The sequence below is a fragment of the Astyanax mexicanus genome, chromosome 15 (genome assembly GCF_023375975.1).
Source record: "Astyanax mexicanus isolate ESR-SI-001 chromosome 15, AstMex3_surface, whole genome shotgun sequence".
Classification (NCBI taxonomy): Eukaryota; Metazoa; Chordata; class Actinopteri; order Characiformes; family Acestrorhamphidae; genus Astyanax; species Astyanax mexicanus.
Window position 1 is genome coordinate 17,346,154 of NC_064422.1, and position 24,493 is coordinate 17,370,646.

General features: G+C 38.5%; 1 protein-coding gene across 2 annotated transcripts in view; it reads right to left on the reverse strand.

Annotated features, from left to right (window-relative positions):
* chst3b (carbohydrate (chondroitin 6) sulfotransferase 3b) overlaps positions 1–24,493 on the reverse strand; it is a 303,775-nt gene that overhangs the window by 264,164 nt on the left and 15,118 nt on the right. The window contains exon 3 of one of the 2 annotated variants that reach the window (XR_007424485.1): positions 21,710–23,306. Coding sequence is in view for 1 of the 2 variants with exons in the window: in XM_007241665.4 (XP_007241727.1) it covers positions 22,049–23,306 (1,258 nt within the window). In the remaining variant the exon portion in view is untranslated. Of the gene's footprint in view, positions 1–19,024; positions 23,307–24,493 lie in introns of those variants that run through there. The other variant, XM_007241665.4, reaches the window with a different exon arrangement.

The following is a 24,493-nucleotide window of genomic DNA, read 5'->3' on the forward strand; positions in this document are numbered from 1 at the left end:
TAGTTGTTTTGGTTGTACTTAAAAAAGTTTTAGTTGTACTAGGAGGGGCTTTGGTCATACTTGGATGGGTTTTGGTTGTTTGTGGAGGGGTTTTGGTTGTATTTGGAAGGGTTTTGGTTGTTTGTGGAAGGATTTTGTTTGTATTTGGAGGGGTTTTGCTTGTAAGTGGAGGGGTTTTGCTTGTAAGTGGAGGGGTTTTGATCACACTGGGAGGGGTTTTGGTTGTATTGGTGGGGATTTTGGTTGTATTTTGAGGTGTTTTGGTTGTACTTAAAAAACGTTTTAGTTGTACTTGGAGGGGCTTTGGTCATACTTGGATGGGTTTTGGTTGTTTGTGGAGGGGTTTTGGTTGTATTTGGAAGGGTTTTGGTTGTACTTGAAGGGGTTTTGGTTGTATGTGGTGGAGTTTTGGTTGTACGCAGAAGGGTTTTGGATGTACTTGGAGGAGTTTCGGTTGTACTTAAAGGGGTTTTGTTTGTACATGGAGGGTTTTGGTTGTATTTGGAGAGGATTTAGTTACACTTGGAGGGGGTTTGGTTGCGCTGGTAGGGGTTTTGGTTGTATTTGGAGGGATTTGGGTTGTACGTGAAGGGGTTTTGGTTGTACTGGGTTTTGATGTTCCTGCCTCCATCAGCTTATGTTTATTTCTACAGCAAAGACACTGCTATGAAAAGCACCTGGATGGTCTCGAAGAAGGGCAGGAACGTGGTTTAGATGTTTGGGACAAAACCCTGGTGATGTGCTGAATTGGGAAACAGAAGCATCCACGTTCTCTGGAGAAGCTGACCGCTGTCATTTCCTGTGTCCCGAGGCTGTCGGAATAAGTCGGAGGAGGACGGTGGCAGGAATGCTGTTGCGTCTAAATGGCTGAATCCATAATAGTGTTTATTCGGACTTGGTCAGCAGCACTCGGCTTACTCTCTCTCTCTCTCTCTTCTGCATTCTTTCATGCCTACACACTGGTCAGTCTGGGGCCTGCGGTGACCTCCGCTTAAGGCTATATATGGAGGTGGAATGGGACAAAGCCCGGCCGAGCAAGGAGTAGTGATGGATGCTGGTCTGGTTTTACAGTCCAGAGTAAAAACATTCTCAGAAGAGTGAAAACATTCAGTCCCTAGCCTAGTCTGTAAAGACATCTGAAGTGAAAAAAATGGACATTAACTGCAACAAATATTATTCTGTACTGTTACAGTCCGTAAGACGTGTTTGAAGCATGTGTTGTGAGAAGAAATGGCAACATTACTAAATGGTAAATATTCTTCTGATTCTTCTTTCGGACCAGAAAAAGCCGAAAATGATATATGTTAATAAATGAGCAGATTAAATACATAAAATTTATTTATTTTTTTTTTTTGTCACTTAAAATGTTTTAGATCAATAAACAAATTTAAATATTAGTCAAAGACAACACAAGTAAACACAAAATTCTAATTTTAAATGGATGTTTTTATTATTGAGGGAGAAAACATTCACAAGTCATTCACAGCGCTGTGGAGAATTTTTGTCTCCATTCTTTTTTGCCAAATAGTTGTAATTCCATCACATTTGAGGGTTTTCCAGCATTTTAAGGTCATGCCAAAGCATCTCAATAGGATCAGATCAGGACTTTTACTAGACCACTCCAAAGTCTTCATTTTGCCAAACATTCTATTTCAGGACATTTTAGGTAGAGAGTACAATTCATGGTTCCATTTATCATATCACAGTGTTACTTTTATGTCAGATGTAAGGTGACACAAATCTTTCAAAAGTTTTGTCTCGTCAGTCTACAGAGTCTTGGTGATCATCAAGATGTTTGCTTGAAAAACTGAGATGAGCCTTACTGTTCTTTTTGCTCACCAGTGTTTTTTTCTTGGGTACTCTGCCATGCAGGCCATTTTTATCCAGTTTCTTTCAGGAATGCTGACCTTAACTGTGACCTCTTGGACGAGTCGTCACTGCACTCTTAAGGTAATGTTAGTCGGCCGGCCTTTCCTGAAAAGGTTCAAAACTTTAGAAATGTCTTAGAAACCTTTTCCAGACTGATAGAACTTAATTACTCTTAGCATGATGTCTAGTTTTCGAGTATCTTTAAATACTCGCTTTGTCAGGCAGGGCCTATTTAAGTAATTTCTTAACTGAGAACAGGTGTGGCAGTAATCAGGCCTGAGTGTGGCTAGAGAATTGAACTGTGTGATAAACCACAGTTAAGTAATGTTTATCTGGAGGGGGGACACTTTTTAAAACCGCATTTTGTTACTAATGTCTGTAACTAATATTTAAATTTGCTTGATGATCTGAAATATTTTAAGTGTGACAAACATGCAAGATATTATTTTTACACCACTGTACTTAGACATACATGGATAGATAGGAGTATGGATGTGGAGTGTGGTGAGAGTAGACTTATGAGGAACAGTAGAGCAGTTATTAGAGGATAAACTCCAGACTCCTGTTCCTGTCCAAAGATAAAAAACCTGTAGCCATAGTCTGGATTCTGCACGGCAACAGAACCATCCCAGAATACTAAAGCCTGGTCCGCACTCACAGACCTGATACACACCATCCCTCAGGCGGAGCTGCAGCTGAGCGGACAGGCTGGATTATGAATCAAAGGAACATCCTGATACTTTAGACTAAACGGCTCGGCCTGCAGACTCCTAATGATGTGTACGAGCAGAGAACCGAGCTCAGAACCCACTCATTCCTGCGCTCGGAGGATCTAAATACAGAATTAGACTAAATACAGAGTTCAGGATGGAGATCAGACGCTGACCCGGCCCGGCTTGGCTCTGTAGAACATCCAGCAGCAGCAGCTGCACTTTGATGGGTTTTATTAATGATATGTTTAATATTTCTGCAGGGTCACTATGGTACCACCTATATTTAGAGTGCTGTGTCATTCTGATTACCCAGAATGCACTTGAAGACTCAGGGAAGCCTCATCAGCACATGCTGGCAAGTTTGTGTCTAATAAAAAGACAATAAATAAAATATATACACTTTATTTACATTAACCGGCCAAAAGTTATATGTTTTGATAGTTTTTTTGGGGATTCAGGATTCAGCATGTGAAGAGTGTTTATGAGGGCACCCTGTTCTTTTCTTTGGGTTCCTTTTGGTTTTCCCAGTATGCAGTGGTCAAGGAAGGACAGTTTTGGATGCTCACAGATGCCCTGCCCACCTCATCATTTACAGGACATAAAGGATCTGCTTTCACTTCAGTCTAAGCACAAATAAAACAAAACACCTTTATAGACACATTCTTGATCTGAATGAATGAAATATTCGCATTGAAAACTTTGTTCTGTACAAAGTGCTGACAACAAAATCACACAAAAAAATTGTCAATGGAAATCAAATTTATTTTCCAACGGAGGCCTAGATTTGAAGTCACACACAAAATTAAAGAGAAAAAAACACACTACAGGCTGATCCAACTTTGATGTAATGTCCTTAAAACAGGTTAAAATGAAGCTCAGTAGCCTGTATGACCTCCCTTCAACCCTAATGGCAGTCAGGATACCTCTGACGAGCACATGGAGATCTGTGCGGCCCTCCAAAGAAATGCCTCCCCACACCATTACTAACCCACTGACAAACTCACTGGTCATGCTGGAGGGTGTTGCAGAAAGCAGAACTTTCTCCACGGTGTCTCCAGACTCTGTCACGTCTGTTACGTGTTCTCAGTGTGAACCTGCTCTCATCTGTGAGGAGCACAGGGCGGCAGTTGCGAATTTGCCAATCTTGGTGTTCTCTGGCAAATGCCAAGCGTCATACATGGTGTTGGGCTGTGAGCACAAGCCCCATCTGTGGACATCGGGCCCTTATACCACTCTCATGGAGTTGGTTTCTAACCATTGTGGCCCGCTGGAGGTCATATTGCAGGGCTCTGGCAGTGCTCCCCCTGTTCCTTCTTGCACAAAGGAGGAGGTAGTGGTCCTGCTGCTGGGATGTTGCCCTCCTATGCCCTCCTCCATGTCTTCTGGTGTACTGGCCTGTCTCCTGGATGCGCCTCCAGCCTCTGAACACTACGCTGACAGACACAGCAAACCTTCTTTCCACAGCTTGCATTTACAGGATGTGCCATCCTGGATGAGCTGCACTACCTGATGCACTTGTGTGGGTTGTAGAGTCCGTCTCATGCTACCACGAGTGCGAAAGCACCACCAAAACACCAAAGCGACCAAAACATCAGCCAGAAAGCATAGGTGCTGAGAAGTGGTCTGTGGTCCCCACCTGCAGAACCACTCCTTTTATAGGGGTTGTCTTGCTAATTGCCTCTCATTTCTACCTGTTGTTTGTTTCATTTGTACTACAGCAGGTGAAATTGATTGTTGATTCAGTGTTGCTTCCAAAGTGGACAGTTTGATTTCATGGAAGTTTGATTTACTTGGAGTTACAGGGGTTGGACAATGAAACTGAAACACCTGGAATTAGACCATAATAATTAATTGTCTCAACGGACAGTTCTGGTGGAAACAGGAGAGTTGAGGTGCACATTGAATTCTGCCGTGATTAGGAAAGCCGTGGTTTTATGTTTTTTGGATGCAATCTGGGTTTAGCACCCGAACATCCCTTTCAGACAGGTTCCTCTTGCGTCCACAGTTAATCCTGTTGGATGTGGTTGGTCCTTCTTGGTGGTATGCTGACATTACCCTGGATACAGTGGCTCTTGATACATCACAAAGACTTGCTGTCTTGGTCACAGATGTGCCAGCAAGACGTGCACCAACATTTTGTCCTCGTTTGAACATGTCACCCATAATGTTGTGTGGATTGCAATATTTTGAGCAAAACCCTGCTAATTGAACCTTAACACTCTTACTGGTGCAATGTGCAATTAATTAAGATTGGCCACCAGGCTGCTCCAATTTAGCCATAAATCCTCCCTCATTGTCCAACTCCTGTATACTGTGTTTAAGTGTCCTCTTTATTTTTTTGAGCAGTGTATAAAACAGCCTAAATAAGTAAGAAAAGCGTTGCACTAGCCATGCTTCGGAAATCAGGTCCAGAGACCGCCATGGACAGTGTTGGGAAGGTTACTTTTAAAATGTAATCCCTTACAGATTACTGATTACATCACTCAAAATGTAATTTGTAACGTAATCAGTTACATTACTTCAAGTGAGTAACGTAATCTGATTACTTTGGATTACTTACTATATTGTCATTTTTTTAAGCCTGAATGAATGTAGCAACCACATATTGCATATTATTCTTTTATTTTTCTTTCCAGTTAACAAATAGATAAACAAATAAAACAGCCTTTTCACTCACTCTATAAAAATACTTATGAAACCATTTCATCAAACAATTTTATGAAACACTTCTATAAATTGATAAAACCATTTAAAACCAAACAATGTAACAACAACTGTAAGCTATCTATTTGCAGGTTTGCCACCAGTGTTAATTTTGACAACAAATTTTGATTTAGTCTTAGTCATAGTCTTGTGACGAAAATAGTATTTAGTTTTAGTCACAATTTAGTCATCTGAAATGTTTTTAGTTTTAGTCGACTTAATGTCATAAGAATATAGTCTACTAAAATTACAGTAAATTTAGTCGACTAAAATGTAAAGGGTGTAAATGTAAATGATTTTTCATCAGTTTCCTTGAATTATTAACTCTACACGTATACGAAATGAAACGTTTAATAACCACTTGAGTAATATTGTTAATGTTTGAAAGTGAAATATATTTATATATGATTTAATTTATATTATTATTATTATTATTGTAGGTGTGTGACTATACATATGTTACATTTAAAATTTTGCTCTAGAAATCAGGTCATAAAACATCTGAATAGTTAAATTAAAGTTTAAACAGAGCTGTAGATGCAAAAACAACTTTTAAAGGATCTAGTTTTATCTCCAGCACATCTACTGGAGCTACAGTCTATAAACGAGATCAAAACAAACATTCACACACTGTCCTGTAGAGATGCTCTCAGGATGTACTGAGAGACTTCATGAGTTAAAGTGAGAAACTTATGAGAAAGTGCTGTAAGGAACTTTACACAGACTTTTGGGTTCATAGATTCACTTATTTTATTGTTTTATTTTCGTTATATTATTGAGTTCCTTTCTGACCTGCTGCTGCTTTAACACTAGCTATATCTTTCCCACAGTGAGACTAAACAGATGATCTGATCTTAATGAGTTAGGGTTCTGTATCAGTTCTGTGTTTTAGTGCACTGCTGAGTTAAACACCCCATCAGCTCAAGAAATAACATCAGTATTAAAACGCGGATCTCTGCATGGAGATCTGTGTGACTCTGGTCTGCAGAAGCTGAAAGATTAGTGGTGTTTTTACCGGAGATGGAGTCTCTGTTTACACATTATCTTGTTTTTCGCGACGTCAAAGGAGAAATATATCGCCTCTCCCCTCTCTCTCTCTTCCTGCTGAACACTGTCGAGTTAACTTCCAGTCGAGCTCCGTAACGACAGGTTAATTCCCGGGTTTGTAACTGAGCGCGCGGCGCCTCCGCTAAAGTAGCAGTGATTGGATCTCTTCCTAACTGGTCCCTACCTTTCACAGAACTAAATCAGTCTGATTGGATTTCGTCCCTGCCAATCATTTTCGTCTCGTTTTTATTCGTTGACCAAAATGTCAGTTAATTTCGTCTCGTCGTGTGTGCGGAGCCGCTGTCTGCCCCTCCTCCCTGTATGTGTGTGTGTGCAGCGAGACGGGAGGAGGGGCAGACAGTTCCCCGTCATATCAGAGCGATTTCACACCAAAATGTTATTTGCGTTTTGTCAGTGTTGGATTGGAAGAGCAAAAATAGGAAAGTACCGCAATGTAACCCTTTTATTTTAGCAGAGTAACTGTAATCTGATTACCACTTACTGAAGCAGTAACTGTAACTGATTACAGTTACTCATAATTTGTAATCTGATTACGTAACGCCGTTACATGTAATCCGTTACTTCCCAACACTGCCCATGGACCCATGATTTACAGGCCAGGGGTTTGCAGTTTGTTTGAAAATGCACTATAAACTTTTCTTGGACGACCTTGTTCACATGGGGAAAAAGGCAGATATTTCAGGCTGAAACATTTTATGGTTAATATGACAAAATACATAAAAATTATACAGATAAAAATATATATAAAAAAACGTTGAGGCCTAAATTTATGCTGTGTGATGTGGCAGTGTGAGCATATATGAGAGAAAGAGAGAGTGTATGAGTAAGTGAGTGTGTGTGTGTGTGTGTGTGTGTATGCTGTTGGGTGGAGCTGGGTGATGTATTTTGGGCTAGAGGGTAGAACAGGGCCTCTAACTGTGGAAAGTGGTGGGGTTATGCTATATTTGCTGAGGCCACCCACAGGCCCCACCCACCGGCCCAGCCCCCTGTGATTCAGAGCTCTTATAAACACTAAAACCCTGAGGCTGAACATCAATAGACTTTAATGGGAATCAGTTAGCATGCTGTTTGCTCAGCGCTAACAGTCCACCAATTAGCGTTCGCGTTATATTAGCGCCGTTAGCAGTTATATGTACATAAAGTTAGTGGCTTTAAAATCAGACGCTCTAGTAAATGTCCGCAGTTGGACTGAATTACAGTCTCTCAGAACCTTTAAATCTTTTACAAAGACGCTCCAGCTCTCTAAGAACTTCACAGCTTCCTGTTCCCTCAGAGTTCTTTCAGTTCACCAGCTTAGAAAGAATAGGTTTATTGGAGAAAACTGTAATGTAATTGAATGGATGGATCTAGTACCCTGTTGGGCACCACTAGTCTGGATACAAGATTAGATATGGTTCAGCATGAGGAACCTACAGGTTCTATTTGACATTCTGCAGTACATTTACTCTCTTACATATGTTCTAGCTGGGCAGACGCAGCATCCCAGCTGGTGCCCAATTGGTGATAAATCTGGTGACCATGGAAACCAGGGAAGTGTTGCAATCTGGTGAAAACATTCATGATGTTACTGCCTTAGTTTAGGTCAAGCCGCAACATAAACAATTGAGACCTCTGTGACTACCCTGGTTAAATAAAGGTAAAATAAAAAAATAAATAAATGTTTGTTCAATAAAATTGGATCTATACTTAATGGGTCATGGCTTGAAATTATACTGACTATTATTTGCGTTGACCTTTTAGAAAACTCTGAGAAAAATATCACTTGCATAATAATTTGGAACATGGTGTAGCGAAAAAAATCTCTTTTCTCTCCACTGAGAGAACGTGTACAGTACAGCAATAACACAATAACACAAGTACAGCAATAACACAACATTCACAAGAACACAGGTCTTTCTCTTCAGCTTAGCTCTAACACTGCAATTAAACTGCAGACTCAGAAACAACCATGTGGCAGGGAACCAGTTCCCTTCCCCATGTTCCTGATGAAGGTTACTAAGCCGAAGGGCTGTGGGTTCTTCTGACTTCATGTCAAACTGCAGCATTACCATAATTAAACTTAGCTTGAATCTAAAGCAGGGTTCATACGGTCATGAAAAGCCTGAAGAAGTCATGGGATTTGAAACAGCAATTTCCAGACCTGGATAAGTTTTTAAAAAAATAAAAATATCCAGAACATTTAGGAAAAGTCATGGAAATTTGGTCTACAAATCTTTGTGTTGTGAGGGAAAATCAACATTTACTTCATGTATTACACTATATTCTTGTATTTTATCATTGAGTGTTATGTGAATTTATATTCTCTGCTTCTGTGATAAGGCTAAAAGAGAACCCAGGTTTTGGAGACAAGTCGGTCATAGCAAATGGAGTTTTCTGATTTATTGAATTATTCTTGACTTTTGCTCTCCTAAAAGCTTGTCATCTTTTATACGTGCGTTTTCGGTTCCTCTTTTCAAGAGAACATCTGTTCAGCATCCTTCCTCCTCTGTGTATGCATGCACGGGGATTGTATAAAAACGCCCGCCGAGACTACCTGTCTACCTCATCTGCTATTGCTTGCTTGCTGTATTTTTCCTTTTGCAACTTTAAAATAAAAACTTCTCTTTTGGCATCCCGGGTCTTTTTGACTGTCATTTGTCGATTTCCACGACAGTGTTTCCATTTATCGATGGAGAAAATCTATTTTGAGCTAACAAAGCCCTACACAATGGAGCCCTATACACATTTATTTTTTTTAAAACTTATCCTGGTCTGGAAAAATCGTCTCCAATTTTATTGGGCTTCCTCATTGGTGCTAAGGACAATGATGAATCACAGCACACTCTGCGTGGCTTCGGATTGGCCCACTGCCTGTGAATCAACCAATTATCTTTTTTTTGGTTCAAACAGAGGCTCACTCGGTTCAGGGACTAAACCTAAAGATTACTTAAACTCTGCTTGGGATTTGGTTTTATATTGAGGTGTAAATATTTTTGAATGGAAATACATATTTTGTGCATATGGTATTATTAGTGATGTTTAATTCATGCAACGTATAGTCTCCGAAAAAAAAATGTGATTGACCTTTTTTAGAAAGAGGTTTATTACCAGCAATGATCAAAAACTTATGACCTACAGGGTTATAACAATGAAGAGGTGGCACATGTCTTTAGTTATCGGGACTTAAAGTTTGTATGCAACATAATAAAGGTCTGATTAATTAATTAAATAAATTAATTAATCTGCTCATATTTACTCATGATAAACACATGTATACACATGTATACCTGTGTCCCCTTTAAGGGGGTTGGTGTGTATATGTGTGTGTATTGTGTATGTATATATATATATATATATATATATATATATATATATATATATATATATATATATATATATATATATATATATATATATATGTAGGTGTGTGTTTGTGTGTGTGTGTGTATGTGTTAGGGTGTGGTCTGTGGAGGGTAATGGTTCTCTAGGGTAAATTAGAACTGTGTTCTGGTGCTGTTGTAAATAGAACAGTAAACACTAGAGCTACTAAAGCTGCTCCTGTAATCCAGAGCCTCGTCCAGTACAGCACACTGGAGCTCTCACTGACCAGAACCATCAGCAGGTCCGGGACCGGGAGACGGGTCCAGATGGAGAGTGTGTGCGAGAGTGTGAGATTGAGAGAGCCAGTGGCGAAAAGGCGTAAACCAGTAAACCTCAAAGCTGCAGAACTGGGCAGCTTGGGGAAACCATGCTGGTGCCACTTTGGGGTTTGTTCTGATTCCTAATCTGGAGTTTAATTAGCGGGTCCAGCAGGACGGGTTCACAGAGTTCTGGTGTGAAGACCGTTAGGGTGGATCTGTTTAGAGCTCAGAATATCTTTATAAACACAGACACACACACAAACACACACACACACACATGTCCCACTCTAGAGTCTATATTCGTGTCTTAGCACTCTGTTGTTTACTGACTTCACCACACTCAGACAGGGATCTGTGTAGCACTGGAAAGGGCTTTTTTACTGGTAACATTATGGGAACCATTAAAGTAAAAGCAGCAGTTCCTACATATTTTTTTTTCTTTTTCTTAAACTGAAATCAGTAAAACTTCTGATTTGGGAAAGGCTAAGTATTGTAATTGTTGCTATTAATCATCTAATATATTTGTATTAAAGTCAGAATGGTCTGGTAGGTTTGTTGGATTTGAACTGCACTTTACTAATGGACTCTACATAGACTCTGCATAGTGTAACAGGCGGCGCCAGGAGTAATGGCGGCGCTCGGAGCTGAAGCTCGCGTTATAGAATGTAAACAGTTGTTTTTAATAAGCTTCTTGTGCACCTTTTATGTTATTAATGGCTTGTTTTAAATGTCAGGGCTCTCCAGATTCTGGCAAGGAGGTGTGGAGCTACTTTAAGCCTGGATAACGGTGGTGAAAAAAAAAAAAGATTTATCTGGGCAAATTATGCCCTGTGCAGAGGTGGAAAAAGTACAGAAAATTTGTAATTGAGTAAAAGTACCTTTAATTTGCTGAAATTCTACTCAAGTAAAAGTGAAAGTACCCATCTAAAAATCTACTCGAGTAAAAGTAAAAAAGTACTCTATTTAAAATGTACTTTGAGTAAAAGTTACTAGTTACTTTTAATTATTTGATGTAAAAAAGTACAAGTCATAAATTATGTATTGGTGACTATAAACCGTATTTTTATATTTTTACAGTTCATTATTATTTTTTTAACTTGCCATTGCTATGCTGCTATTTACATGTTTTTTAACATTCAAGCAGATTGTTTAATGTTCCCAAAAAACTTAAGGAAATGTCATTAAAAACATGAAATCATACAAAAAAGAATGTCTGTCGGTTCATGCGCAGCGCCGTAAAGAAGCACATATCGATGGGTAGCATAACTCGACAGAACACCGGTTTCCCCCGAGCTGCGCACACAGACCCCAGGCTACACTGATTCACACAGTGTCTCTCCCGCTTACCGTAATAAACACTGCTGGAAAACGTTTAGCTGCGCTGCCATGGAGAACAAAACTCCAAAATTATGAGGCATTTCTCTCACCACCAAGACTTTCAGAAAGGTAAACTCTATTTGTGGACACAGGTTAAGCACGTAACGTAGTGCAGCTTTGATATGTCTCCAGTTTAGTTCAGCGTTGTTTAATTTCTAAAAGGGATCTGTGTAATCCATGATCATTAGCTAAGGTCTTTAGGTTATATTTGCCTCGATCGCCTGTTAACATCGCGCCGACAGACGCGTTTCATACAGCTTTCAGTGCATTTAATATACTAATAATTTAGGCGTTAATGCACGTTAGTAGCAAGGGTGTCAAAAGTATTCACATTCATTATTCATGTAGAAGTATAGATACTGGGGTTTAAAAATACTTTTGTAGAAGTTGAAGTATCAACTCAAACCTTTTACTTAAATAAAAGTAGAAAATTACTGCCTTTAAAACTACTTAAAGTATAACAAAATTAAAAGTAATGAAAGGGGAAAAATTACCTTATAAACAGAAGCCTAGTTCGCACTACAGGGGCCTATAGTGCACTACCCCCGATGATTAGATGACTATAAGAACTGAAATGTGCTAAAAAAAAAAAAAGTCTTCAGAGATTCTGAGGGATATTATTAAAATATTTTACAGACAGCACCATACCAGTCCTTACTACATGCTTTACCAACCAGCTGTAGACTGTAACTTTGCACAATGAACTTACAAATAGCAAATAGCAATAATATATAGTACCAGTCAAAAGTTTGGACACATTCTGTTCTAATTTTTTTTCTACATTTGTTGCAGATTAATGTTAAAGTTATCAAATCTATGGCATAATAATTTAAAGAGTTATGCAGTAAACAAAACATAAAAATAGTCAAAAAAAACTTTTTTTATAACTTCTTAAGCTCCAAGCCTAATTTCCGCCTGAAAATACAGACCCAAATTTTAACGTTTTTTACACTAATATTAAATTATTCATAGAGTTTTAATTTTATCAAATATTACAAAATTAACGGAAAACACTTAAAAATATACAATTGAACATTCAAATTATGGTAAAAACAAGATTTTCAGTGCTTTTCAGATTTTCAAATATTAAATTTTAAAAGAAAATATATTTATATGTGTGTTTATATAAGTGTTTTTATAGTTCTTTACTTAGCTACAAGGTGTTTACATTCACCATGTAAAATGATAAACTGCTCTCTTTCACAGGTTAGATATTATAGTGATCTGCTCCTGGGATATTCCTTTCTTTCTCCAAAGGACTGGAAACTTCATAAGAACAAAAACTACTAATTTTATAACTTATTTTGCAGTAAAGAATGTGTTTCTGTATTCTATATATCTGCTCAGTAACAGGGTCGGGTTACAGACCCCGCCCTAGCTCTGTCTCCGCCTAACGCGGCACCTGACTGGCCGACAGAGATTCACGGCTTTCTTCAGAGAAGACTCTATTGATTCTGCGCATGTGCATTAGTAAACTGTAAACCGAGCCAAACCTTTAAATAAGGCGTTAAATTCGATATTATAAACTCTACTTTGATAACATTGAGGATTACTGTAAAATGGCCTGATGGATTTATTTTTTTGGAGCGATTTTGAAGCAGCAGGGAGCGGTAAGCGCTGGTGGGACTGTGTGTGTGTCTGTTTACCTCTAGTAACGCAGGGGGATTAATTACACAAGCTGCTGTAAAACTGTATAAAACAGTCTAACGCACTGTCTAAGGAACTGTACAGTGAAATGGTTAGCAGTTCCGTAATCCTGAGAGTTAGACAGTTGTAGTGATGTATAACATGTCCGCATTGGATCAAAAATGGACGTACGTAAAAAGCAAATATGCAAATTAAAAGTAATATTTTAATAAATAGGCATACTTCGCCGTAAATGTTTGTTTTCTAAAAGAAAATACAGCTAAATAGCGATTCTAATCTTCAATATATGGCATATTGTGTGTATATATTGAGCCTATAATTATTCATAAACACAGCCTGACATTAATTATGATATTTTTCTGGCCCGTGGGTGGGCCAGGACGCGTTAAGACGATACAGTAGAAGCGTTTGATTTGATGCCAGTGTTGCCACTAAAGATGGGTAATCCAGGTCCAGAAATTAAAAATTAGGTTGAACTAGCTCTAGAGCCAGCCAGGCAATAGGAGCGAAATCCTGGGACGTGCAGGTCACGCACACAGTCTATGATGCAAACCAATAGAGGGGTCTGAATGGTATATGTTTATACTTGTTATCCAACCACAAGCTTTACGAATTCCGCGATTTATCTGTTTGTTTGTTTCATGTTACCAGAATTAAATATGAGTAAGTTAACGAGGCTATTTTATCCGAGCGCCGTTTTTTTTTTTTTTTAGTTCAGGCAGTTTTTTTCCCAGCATTTTTTTTACTCAGTATGGAGGAGTTTTCCAATGTAGCAAAGTAGATTACTTGTGTCAAAATGTAGTTGAGTAAAAGTAAAATTACCTATTTTAAAAACTACTTTAAAAATTACAAATTACTCATAAAATCTACTCAATTACAGGAACGTGAGTAAATGTAATTTGTTACTTTCCAACTCTGGCCCTGTGTCACCCAGTCTGGAGGGTGTTTGGACAAACTGTTAAAATTTCTGGATCTCGGAATGCTGGGGGAGAACGAAGGTGTGCTATTCATCCACATGCTCTGTGCAATTACACATTCTCAACAGAGAGGTCTCTAAATTCCCAAAATGTACAGCTTCATTTAACTGTTTAACCCTGTAATCGCACCATTCGGGGCATTTAATTATCCAACTATCACTTTTGTATATTTAGTATGAATTTACTAAATATACAAAGTATATTTAGTAAATATACATTAATAGTAATAGTAATAGTACATTATTTAGTATAAATGTACTAAATAAATGTACCATATTTCTCGCACTATAAGGCACACTTAAAATCCTTTAATTTTCCCAAACATTGTCAGAGCACCTTATGTATAAATTTTACCAGTGAGGTTGTAAGGAGCATTAAAGCACTCTGCTAAAGTGCAGCGTTCTACAGAAGTTTCAGTTTAGTTCTCCAGCAGCATTAGCATTAGCTGCTAACTCGCTAAGCTCTTGCTTTTTGGCTGTCCAAAGGTGAGTTTTATCGGCCTGTAGCCTGCTGCTAACCCCGGCTAGCGCTAAGCTCTAGTGGTTAGCTGCTAATGCTAATGCTCCAGCTTTAGTAGGAGTCTAAGAAATCTAAGCTTACTGTAAATAAATGGAAGCGCATTTCTCACCCAAATAAATAAATAAAAAAAAGTAAATGTACATCCAGAGCTTGTTTAATTTGTCTGCCTGGTCTGAAATGTTTTTTTTTTGTTTGTTTTTTTTAAAGAATTACTATTTTGTTTACCTAATCCAGTGAGAAGACCTGCTAAAATAATAGGAAAACTTGGCCAAACCACTGTTGCTTCTACTAGTTACTAATGTTGCATAAAAAGCGACTTACAAACTGGTGCGCCTTATGAATGAATATACACCAGAAAATAGACATTTATTGATGATGTGCCTTATAATCCAGTGCAACTTATAGTGCAAAAAATACAGTAGTATATTTAAGTTAATAATATACATATTTTTTCCTACATTCTAAATGAATATTGAAGTGATTCATGGCTATTAAAAGTGTATTCTGTAGGAAATGGCTACAGCAGTCCAATTTCAAAACACCACAGAACTCCCCAGAAACTACCTAGGGTTGCCAAATTTAGCATGCTGAATCTACACAAAGTTTAGACTAGTAGGAGAGACAGAGAACTTAGAGTACGAGTGAGAGGAAAGAGGAGAAATACAGCAATTAAATACAGCAATTCCAAAACTCTTTCATCACTCGTATTTAGCGTTATATTCACTGTATGTTACACGAAGGCCAATATTCACTCTTGTTATATTCCTTCTTTAGTCACTGATCTTTTTGGAGACATGCTGAGGCTTTTTTAGGCTGTGCAGCAGCTGAGGTCCTAAATTTTCTTAAATGTGAAGCATTTAGGCTCTTTTATCTGGGGTGACTTGTGCTTTCTGAGGCTGGTAACTCTAAAGAACTTATCCTGTGCAGCAGAGGAAACTCCTGCTCTTCCTTTCTTTGGGCGGTCCTGACGAGAGCCAGTTTCTTCATAACGTTCATTTCTTAAAGTATTTTTTTAAACTTAGTTGAGTAGTTCTTGCCATAATATGGATTAGAACACTATTCAAATAGAGCTATTCACTGTATACCTGTAACTCTACCTCTTCACAACTGATGCTCTCAAATACATTGAGAGGCAAGAAATTGCTACAATATCTACAATGCAGAGAAGATCACCCCCACACCCCGCATCAGCTGACTGCATTAGAACACAAAAATAAATCCCTAATTCATCAGAGTTCCCTTCCCAGGTTCCACCTCCTCTCAGCCACGCGACTCCACTATAATAATCCGATCCAAACCTGCTACACTGATACACTTTATGACCTAACACGGGCTGGGCCGACCCTAAAGACCAGGCTCGGCCTGCGTCGTAAAGCCTGCGGTGTGGCAGCGTTTAAATCGGGATATTATGATGGGCTGCAGTAAGAGCAGTTAGCGTGAGAGCACGAGTGGCGGTACTGTGGTCCGGCTGGGCTTTATCCACGGTACTTTCAGCCTTTACAGTTTCCTGCTGGAGTCACACCACTCTTTCCTAAAGAGCATCCTAAAATACCGGCTTCAGCACTCAGCCTATTATTATGTTTAATTAGAAGATTCTGAGACTCCACTAGAACATCTGACTGGAGGGCTGAGAACCCTGCAAGGGTTGTTTTTTTTACCAGGAGTAAACAGGTCATACATTCACTGACAAAAAAAAAAAAATATATATATATATATATATATATATATATATATATATATATATATATATATAACTCACCAATAAAGAGTTGTTGGAATGAATTGTAGAATGAATGATCTCGCCCCTTGAGAGCCTTTTTATAGGACAGCAAGGGAAGCCATTTTTATATCTTCTTGTGATTAGATCCAGTGTCTAATCTGATCACACCTGTAATCATTTACATATCTGTATTAAAGTGTGCAGTGTATTAGTGTAATGTAGTGTGTGATGCTGCATAACCTAGTGAGTCACACTAGTGTAAAATCCTGTAATATAAAGATGCTCTTGAAGTCAGAATGTGGAAAGGTAATCACACCCAAGTTTCAGTTAAAAATTCAGGTAATTTTCCAATATTTTAAAACACTTCCAAAAATACTTCCAAAAAGCATTTCAGTAGACTCTCTGCAGTTTACCACTACTGGTTTGATGATCATTTACTGGTGTTTTATCCCAGCTTATCACTGTTAGCATTGTCCCAGGTTAGCATTATATATTTAATGCAATAATCTTATAGATATAGGCATCGACTGAGTACTATAGAATACTGAATTAGTTAGAACACTATAGAAAACGTAAAAAAAAAAAAAATTAAGGGGGGTTATTTTTGAAATGCACATAAACGTGCTAAACGCAGAGAGCGTGCACAGCAAGGCAAAAGAAAAATTTGATCAGTGTGCACAGCAAGGTAAACATGTCGAAGTGCTCTAAAGTTCATCCATACTTCATTTCATTCAACCTGTCGACACACCGCCACTGCTGAAGACTCTCCGGTGCTTTCTTTGTCTCTCTCTCTCTCTCTTTCTCATACTCACTATGTCTCTCGCTCTCTCTCTACCCTGAGATATTATAATACAGTAAACCATACTTCACTAACATACACTATTATTATTATTGTTCACCTTCAAAAACATAGGGAAACACCAGCATTAAAAATATGAATCATGATTAATATATTTTTATTATATTTTTATTTATATTTATATAATATAAATATATTATTTTATTGTGCAAATCTAACACTGATTCTATTATTTACATTTAAATATCCATTAATAAATGCTTAAGAAATACAAGCACTGTTTGATATTTGCATCTATCTATCTATCTATCTATCTATCTATCTATCTATCTATCTAAAACAATATCTGGTGTGTGTGGGGGGGTGCACAAAAAAATGTGCACAACAAAGTGCTCTAAAGTCTGACTCTATATTTAAAGATTCACCCACACTTCATTTAATTCAAACTTCAACAGACCTCCACTTTACTAAGGTCTCTTAGGCGCTCGCTCTCTCTCTCTCTCTCTCTCTCTCTCTCTCTCTCACTCACTCTGTCTGTCTCTATTTATAATTATAATACAGTACAAACACTCTAGTCTGCCAGACCTAACCCACACTACTTTGACTTTTAGAAATACAATTTTTAATAATGCAAAATATTGCTTATTATTGTTATCGTCAAAAAATGAATTAATCTCTGGCGTGGTTTTGGGTTTGGAGTGTTTTGTACTCATAAAATTCATTCAGGTGTGGAGCGGATTTTTCAGTCAGGAAAGAGCGAGCATGTTATACATTTCTTAATAAAGATGAGATTTCACAAGTCTGCTGTTAAATAAATACATTGTGTCAGAATAATATTCACATTTTTTATGATTAAGTAAAAGGTATAGAAAAAAAAGTATCGCTTGGGTATCGGTAACAATATCGGAAAAAAAAGATACCCAGCCCTATTTCTAGGTAATCAATATTCTGTACTTGAATACAGTTTAAAATACTGCTGTTCTAAACCTAACCCCCCCCCCAAATCCCTTCTACCCATAACTAGCAGAGCCATCATCCCACCCGCTCCTGTCCCAGACTTAAATGACGGGGTAGAGCGAGACACATGTCTGCTGTCTGAGTGATAATTAAAGAAGGGTTAATTACTTTAGTCACTTTCCTGCTGTGTGTAAATTATACTCACTCTGTGAGACTCCACCAGAGATAAGAGTCTTACTGAAAAAGGCACAAACTTCCCTGTAAAAAAGAAGACGTGGTCTTGAAGGCAGCATCTGTTGCTCTAAGAACTCAGGGTACTTTTCTGCATTAATTGTGCATCACAGAAGTGTACCGACACACCCACACACCATGACAGACATTGGCTTCTGGACTTGTTGCTAAAAACAGTGTGGGTAGTCTTTTTTTCTATGGTTCAAAGTTTACACATTTATATTAACTAAAGAAATCGAATTGAGCAGATAAAACTGTTCATACTGTCTGAAATCAAATCTAAAGCCCTATCCGGATCAAATTAATTTCTCAGGGAGACATCTGTGAAAAATATTTCACACTTCTACTCAGTGATAAAACTCTTGCATTAGGACTGCAATTGAAAAAAACAGGAGGACCAGTAAGCTTCTTGGCTTTTTCAGCATTCAGTAGCTCCTCCATTTCCACTCGCTCTTGTGTTTACGTGGATCTCCGTGGAAACTTGCGCCCAAAGAGTAATTATGGTGCGCGGCAGTGGACAACTAGCTATTTTATTAAACGCAAGGTGAAAAAAATCAGAGATGTGGATCCAGACAGGACTAAAATTACCGGAGGACCACAGAGTTCAGTGAAAAACAGTAGATAATTCAGCCCCCCCCCCCCCTAAAAAAGAAAATTACCCCTGGACCCCCTAAAAAAACTAATCCCGTCCAGATAGTTTTTTAGTCAAAGTAAATGTAAGGAACACTGCTTTTTATATTTACATTTTCTATACTTTTTTTCCTTATTTTACAAACATGTGATCATACATCATGAATAACATAAATCAGATCCTGAATCAGATGATCAGAAAGGCACTGTGTTTATTATAAACCCAATTTGCACATTTATCATCCAGTCAGCTTTAATATCTCCCATACGCAAATCCGATATACAGCATTATATAGTATATATATGTTGATGATGTAAAATGGCTGAAAAATATAAATAACCCTTTTTTACATTTTGTCACCTTACAACCACAAAATTAAATGTATTTTATTGAGTTTTTAATTGATAGATCAACACGGAGTAGCACATAATTGTGAAGCGGAACAAAAATAAAACATGTTTTTCAAAATCTGAAAAATAAAAAAAATGTGACGTGCAAAAGTATTTAACCTTCTTTACTCTAAACCCTCTAAATAAAATCCACTGCAACTAATTGCCCTTAGAATCACTTAATTAGTTAATAGAGTCCATCTGTGTGTAATTTAGTCTCTGTATAAATACAGCTGTTCTCTGAAGACCTCAGTGGATTGTTAAAGAACACTAATGAACAAACAGCACCATGAAGACCAAGGAAGAACTACCCAGACAGGTCAGAGATAAAGTTGTGCAGAAGTTTAAAGCAGGGTTAGGTTATAAAACATATCCCTAGCTTTGAGCATCCCAAGGAGCACTGTTCAATCCATAGTTCAAACATGGAAAAAGTATTCTATACCTCCAAACCGACAGATCGAGCAAGGACCAGGAGGCCCATGGTCACTCTGGAGGAGCTGCAGAAATTCACAGCTCAAGTAGGAGATACTGTCCACTGGACATTTATTAGTTGTGCACTCCACAAATATGGCTTTTATGTAAGAGTGGCAAGACGAAAACCATTGTTGAAAGAAATACATAAAAAAGTGCAATTTGCTGTGGTCAGATTAGACCAAAGATTAACTTTTTGTTCTAAATGCAAATACAGGAGGCTGCAAAAGATTTGAACCTGGGAAGGTGATTTACCTTCCAGCAAGACAATGACCCTGAACATACAGTCAGAGCTACAGTGGAACATTTTAGATTAAGGAATATTCATGCTCGAATAACCCAATCCTGACCTAAAGTTCTGACCTAAATCGTATTTAGCATCTGTGGCAAGAAATGAAAATAGCTGTTTGCAGTCACTCTTCATCCAACCCGGCTGAGCTTGAGCTGTTTTTGCAAAAAAAAAAAGAGAAAAACTCAGTCTCTAGATGCTCAAAGCCAGTAGAGACAAACCCCAGCTGTAACTGCAGCAAAAGGGGTCTCTACTGAGTATTGATATACTTAGAAAGGCTGAATACTTTTGCACATCACACTTTTCAGAGTTTTATTTGATTAACATTTTGAAAACCATGTATCATTTTCGTTCTACTTTAATATTATGTGCTGCTTTGTGCTACTCTGTGCTGGTTTGTAGTTGTAATGTGACAAAATGTAATGCACTGTATTATACATTTCCATTGGTGCATTCATCAATATAATAGTAAATATGGTATTTATATAGTTTCATTTAATTTCCTTAGTTGTATATTATCACATCAGATTTGTTTACTGAGAAAATGTTCCCAAAACATTTAAAGGGTACAGCTGTTTTTGCAAACCAACTCTTCTTATATAAGTATATATTTTTATTATATATGTCCGATCCTTTATGATATAGCCATATATAAGAATTGCGTATGGTGTAAAGCATATTATCACATGTTAAAGATCTTTCGTCTCCATTATTCATTAGTGAAGTGACCGGTGTGGACACTCTTCTGCAAACCAGCTGCAGAACCACACAGAACCGTACCTTATAAACACATCTGGACAGACAGGATGTCCCGTATTAAACAAATACATTAATTACAGCCTGGTTATTAAATCCAGACAGAGAACTGGCCTCCAGTTAACCCAGTTAGCATTTCTGCTGGACTTTCTATAATTTACCCAAAATACACCATAATAAACCATAATAATAAACTATTACCATCGACTTGAGTTCCACTTCAAGTTTCTTCGACAGAGACTAAAGCAGCATCTGAGAATAAACACTATGGAAGCCCATTCCCAGACAGTTATTATCTAAACATGCATCATTTTCTGAAAATGTCTCTATAACCTCTATAACCTCAAAAAATCTGTTTTTAACTTTAAAAAGTCTGTAAAATGTTTATAAACTAAGTGAGAAAAACACAAAAAGATATAAACGAGCTTCCATATAACCCTGAAAAAGCTGCAAATCAGAAAACATAAATAGGAGTTCCAGCGTCTGATATGATATGTAAATTACGTCTCTGTTAAAATAAAATAAAAGTTCAAGCTTTGGAAATACAGGGGTTGGACAATGAAACTGAAACACCTGGTTTTAGCCCACAGTAATTTATTGTCCCGACGGACAGTTCTGGTGGAAACAGGAGATTTGAGGTGCACATTGAATTCTGCCATGATTTGGGCAGCCTTGGTTTTATGTTTTTTGGATACAATCCGAGTTAGCACCTGAACATCCCTTTCAGACAGCTTCCTCTTTTGTCCACAGTTAATCCTGTTGGATGTGGTTCATCCTTCTTGGTGGTATGCTGACATAACCCTGGATACCGTGGCTCTTGATACATCATAAAGACTGGCTGTCTTGGTCAAATATGCACCAACAAGACGTGCACCAACAATTTGTCCTCTTTTGAACTCTGGTATGTCACCCATAATGTTGTGTGCATTGCAATAGTTTGAGCAGAACTGTGCTCTTACGTTGCTAATTGAACCTTCACACTCTGCTCTTACTGGTGCAATGTGCAATTAATAAAGATTGGCCACCAGGCTGCTTCAATTTAGCCATGAAACCTCCCACACTAAAATGACAGGTGTTTCAGTTTCAATGTCCAACCCCTGTAGTTCTTCTGTAGCTCTTCTGTGATTTCTAGCATAGTTCCCTCTGATTCCTGAAGGTAGTTTGTATTTTTATAAAGTATTTTTATGTTTGTTTTTTTGTGAATATGAAATATATAGTAGAGTAAAAGTCCTGTTCTGCTTTGGTCTGTAATAAATATAAAGCTCTGAATATAAAAGTCCAGACTCAGCGCTGCTTAAAGGACCGAGCCAATTTACGAGATTTCATTGGTCCTTAAGGACGTTTCCTGGATCAGACTGATGGACAGGTCCCTCAGCATCTCCTCGCTCTGGGCAAAGGTGTAGCCGAACAAAGTCATGGCGGGGCCGCAAACCTTTTGCACCACCTGTGCCAGTTTGAAGGGCATGCTGACCCTCCACTTCTCCACCTGCTGGGAGGAGTTCTTCTGGGTGGAATAGACTCCGCTGACCTCGCTGGAAGCGTGAGTGTTCTTCAGGATCCATTCCTTTACTTTGGGGGTGAAGGGGATTTCAGCAAACTGGTACATCTCCGCTGCTTTGGACATAGGAAACCTGGCGATGTCCTCGTATCGTACTAGCATGTAGCGTCCGCGCAGCCAGGTGGGCCATTTCAGACCCGTTTCTGCGGACATTCGGATATTGTCGCAATTCCCTTTCAGCTTCCTAACCTCGTCATCGTCCTCTGGAACTTCGCCGTCTTCAGCCCACCTCTTCCAGTTCTTGTATTTGGTGGAGAAGGCCACCATTCGGGATGCTAGCACTGCTCGCGGGTCCCGGACCAGCTGGATGAACTTTATGTCGAGGCGTGGGTCCTCTGCTAGGGGACGCAGAGTCTCCAGCTGGCGTACACGTACAGACTTGATGGCCCTGTGCTGCTTCTGCAGGCAGGACTGCGAGGCCAGGGTCAGGTTCAGAGGACCGCAGCGGCGGGTGCGGCAGCGGAAGCGCTCGAAGACCTTCTTGACGAATGGTGTGCAGACGGGATCTTCGCACAGCGACTGACTGGATTCCCGGCGGAAAAGCGAATGCGTCACATGGTCCTGCGGCTCTGGCTTGATGAAGCTTTCCAACATAGAAAAGTCACAGAGAAACAGTTGCCGGAGGACATTCCTGTAGGCCGCCGCCGAAGCCGTGGCGTTCGTCCTGCCACTTTCCAGAGTCAGCATGCGTTCCACGTGCCACAGCGGCTCAAACAGGTAGAACATGTTCTCCCCCTGCTGGTTGAAGAACTCGCCCACGAAGGACGAGCCAGTGCGGGTGGTCGCCAACAGAAGGATGTGTTTCCTCCCATCAGACGCGGAAGCAGGAAGCAGGCCGCCCTCGCCGGATTCGCTGAAGTTCTCCAGGCGCCGATTGGTGTATCGGTAAGACTGCGGGTCTGTGTAGTCCAGGACAGGCGAGCCAGAGCCATTCTGCATGACGGTCCAGGAGAGACCACCAGCCTGCACTGGAGTCTGAGGCGTCTGCTTCAGCGAGAGCTTATCTGAGACCCTTCAATACAAAAAAAAAGAGGGAAAAATGGAGAAATGGGGAAAGTTGTTCATAAATTAATTCATACATCCAGTTTCAGTTTCATTTATAAATCTATTAATATTACTTTCAAATTCAGATTTTTTATTCAAATTTAGACTAAGACAGGTTGGTTGTCTGTTAATCAGAAGTCAGAATAACAGAACAACAAATTGGAAAGAGGGATTCGGATACAGATTCAGATTCAAATCCTGCTTCAGATTCAGATTTAAATCCAGACTGAAATTCAAATTCAGATTTAATACAGATTCAGATTCAAATTTAGATTTAGATGCAGATTCTAATTCAATTTCAGATTTAATACACAAACTTCAAAATTAGATTCAGATTCAGGTTCTGTTAATGTTGGTTTTTTGTTAATCAGAACTCAAAAAGAATAACAAATTGGAAAGAGGAATTTGGATCCAGATTTAAATCTAGCTTCAGACTCAGATGCAGATTTAAATCCACACTGAAATTCTAATTCAGAATTAATACAGATTCAAATTTAGATTCATATGCAGATTCAGATGCAGATTCTAATTCAAATTCAGATTTAATACACAAACATCAAAATTAGATTCAAATTCAGGTTCTATTAATATGGTTGTTTGTTATTCAGAATTTAAAAAGAATAACAAATTGTAAAAAAGGATTCAGACCTAGATTCAGATTAAAATTCATCTTCAGACTCACATTTAATATCAGATTTATATTTAAATCCATACTGAAATTGTTATTAAAATTCAAATTTAATACAGATTCCAGGTTTAGACACAGATTATAAATCCAGACAGAAAATTGTATTCAAATTCAGGTTTAGTACAGATTCCGATTCAAATTAAGATTTAAATTTGGATTCAAATGCAGGCTCTGTTATAATGGTTGTCTGTAAAACAGAACTCAATCAGAATTACAAATTGTAAAAAGGGATTTGGATCCAAATTCAGATTTGAATTTAGCTGAATTCAGACTCAAGACTCAGACTTCAGAAATAAATCCAAAACTCAAACAGACATGTATACATGATGTGTAAACAAGCCATAAAAAAAGTGTTAAAAAAAAGTTAATTCAGTAAATAAATGTGCTGGAAAATCTCATGTTTTCATTTCTTGTGAGAAATGTGTGTGTGGAGTGTGTGTGTGGTGGGTTGGGGGTTGAGAGGGTAT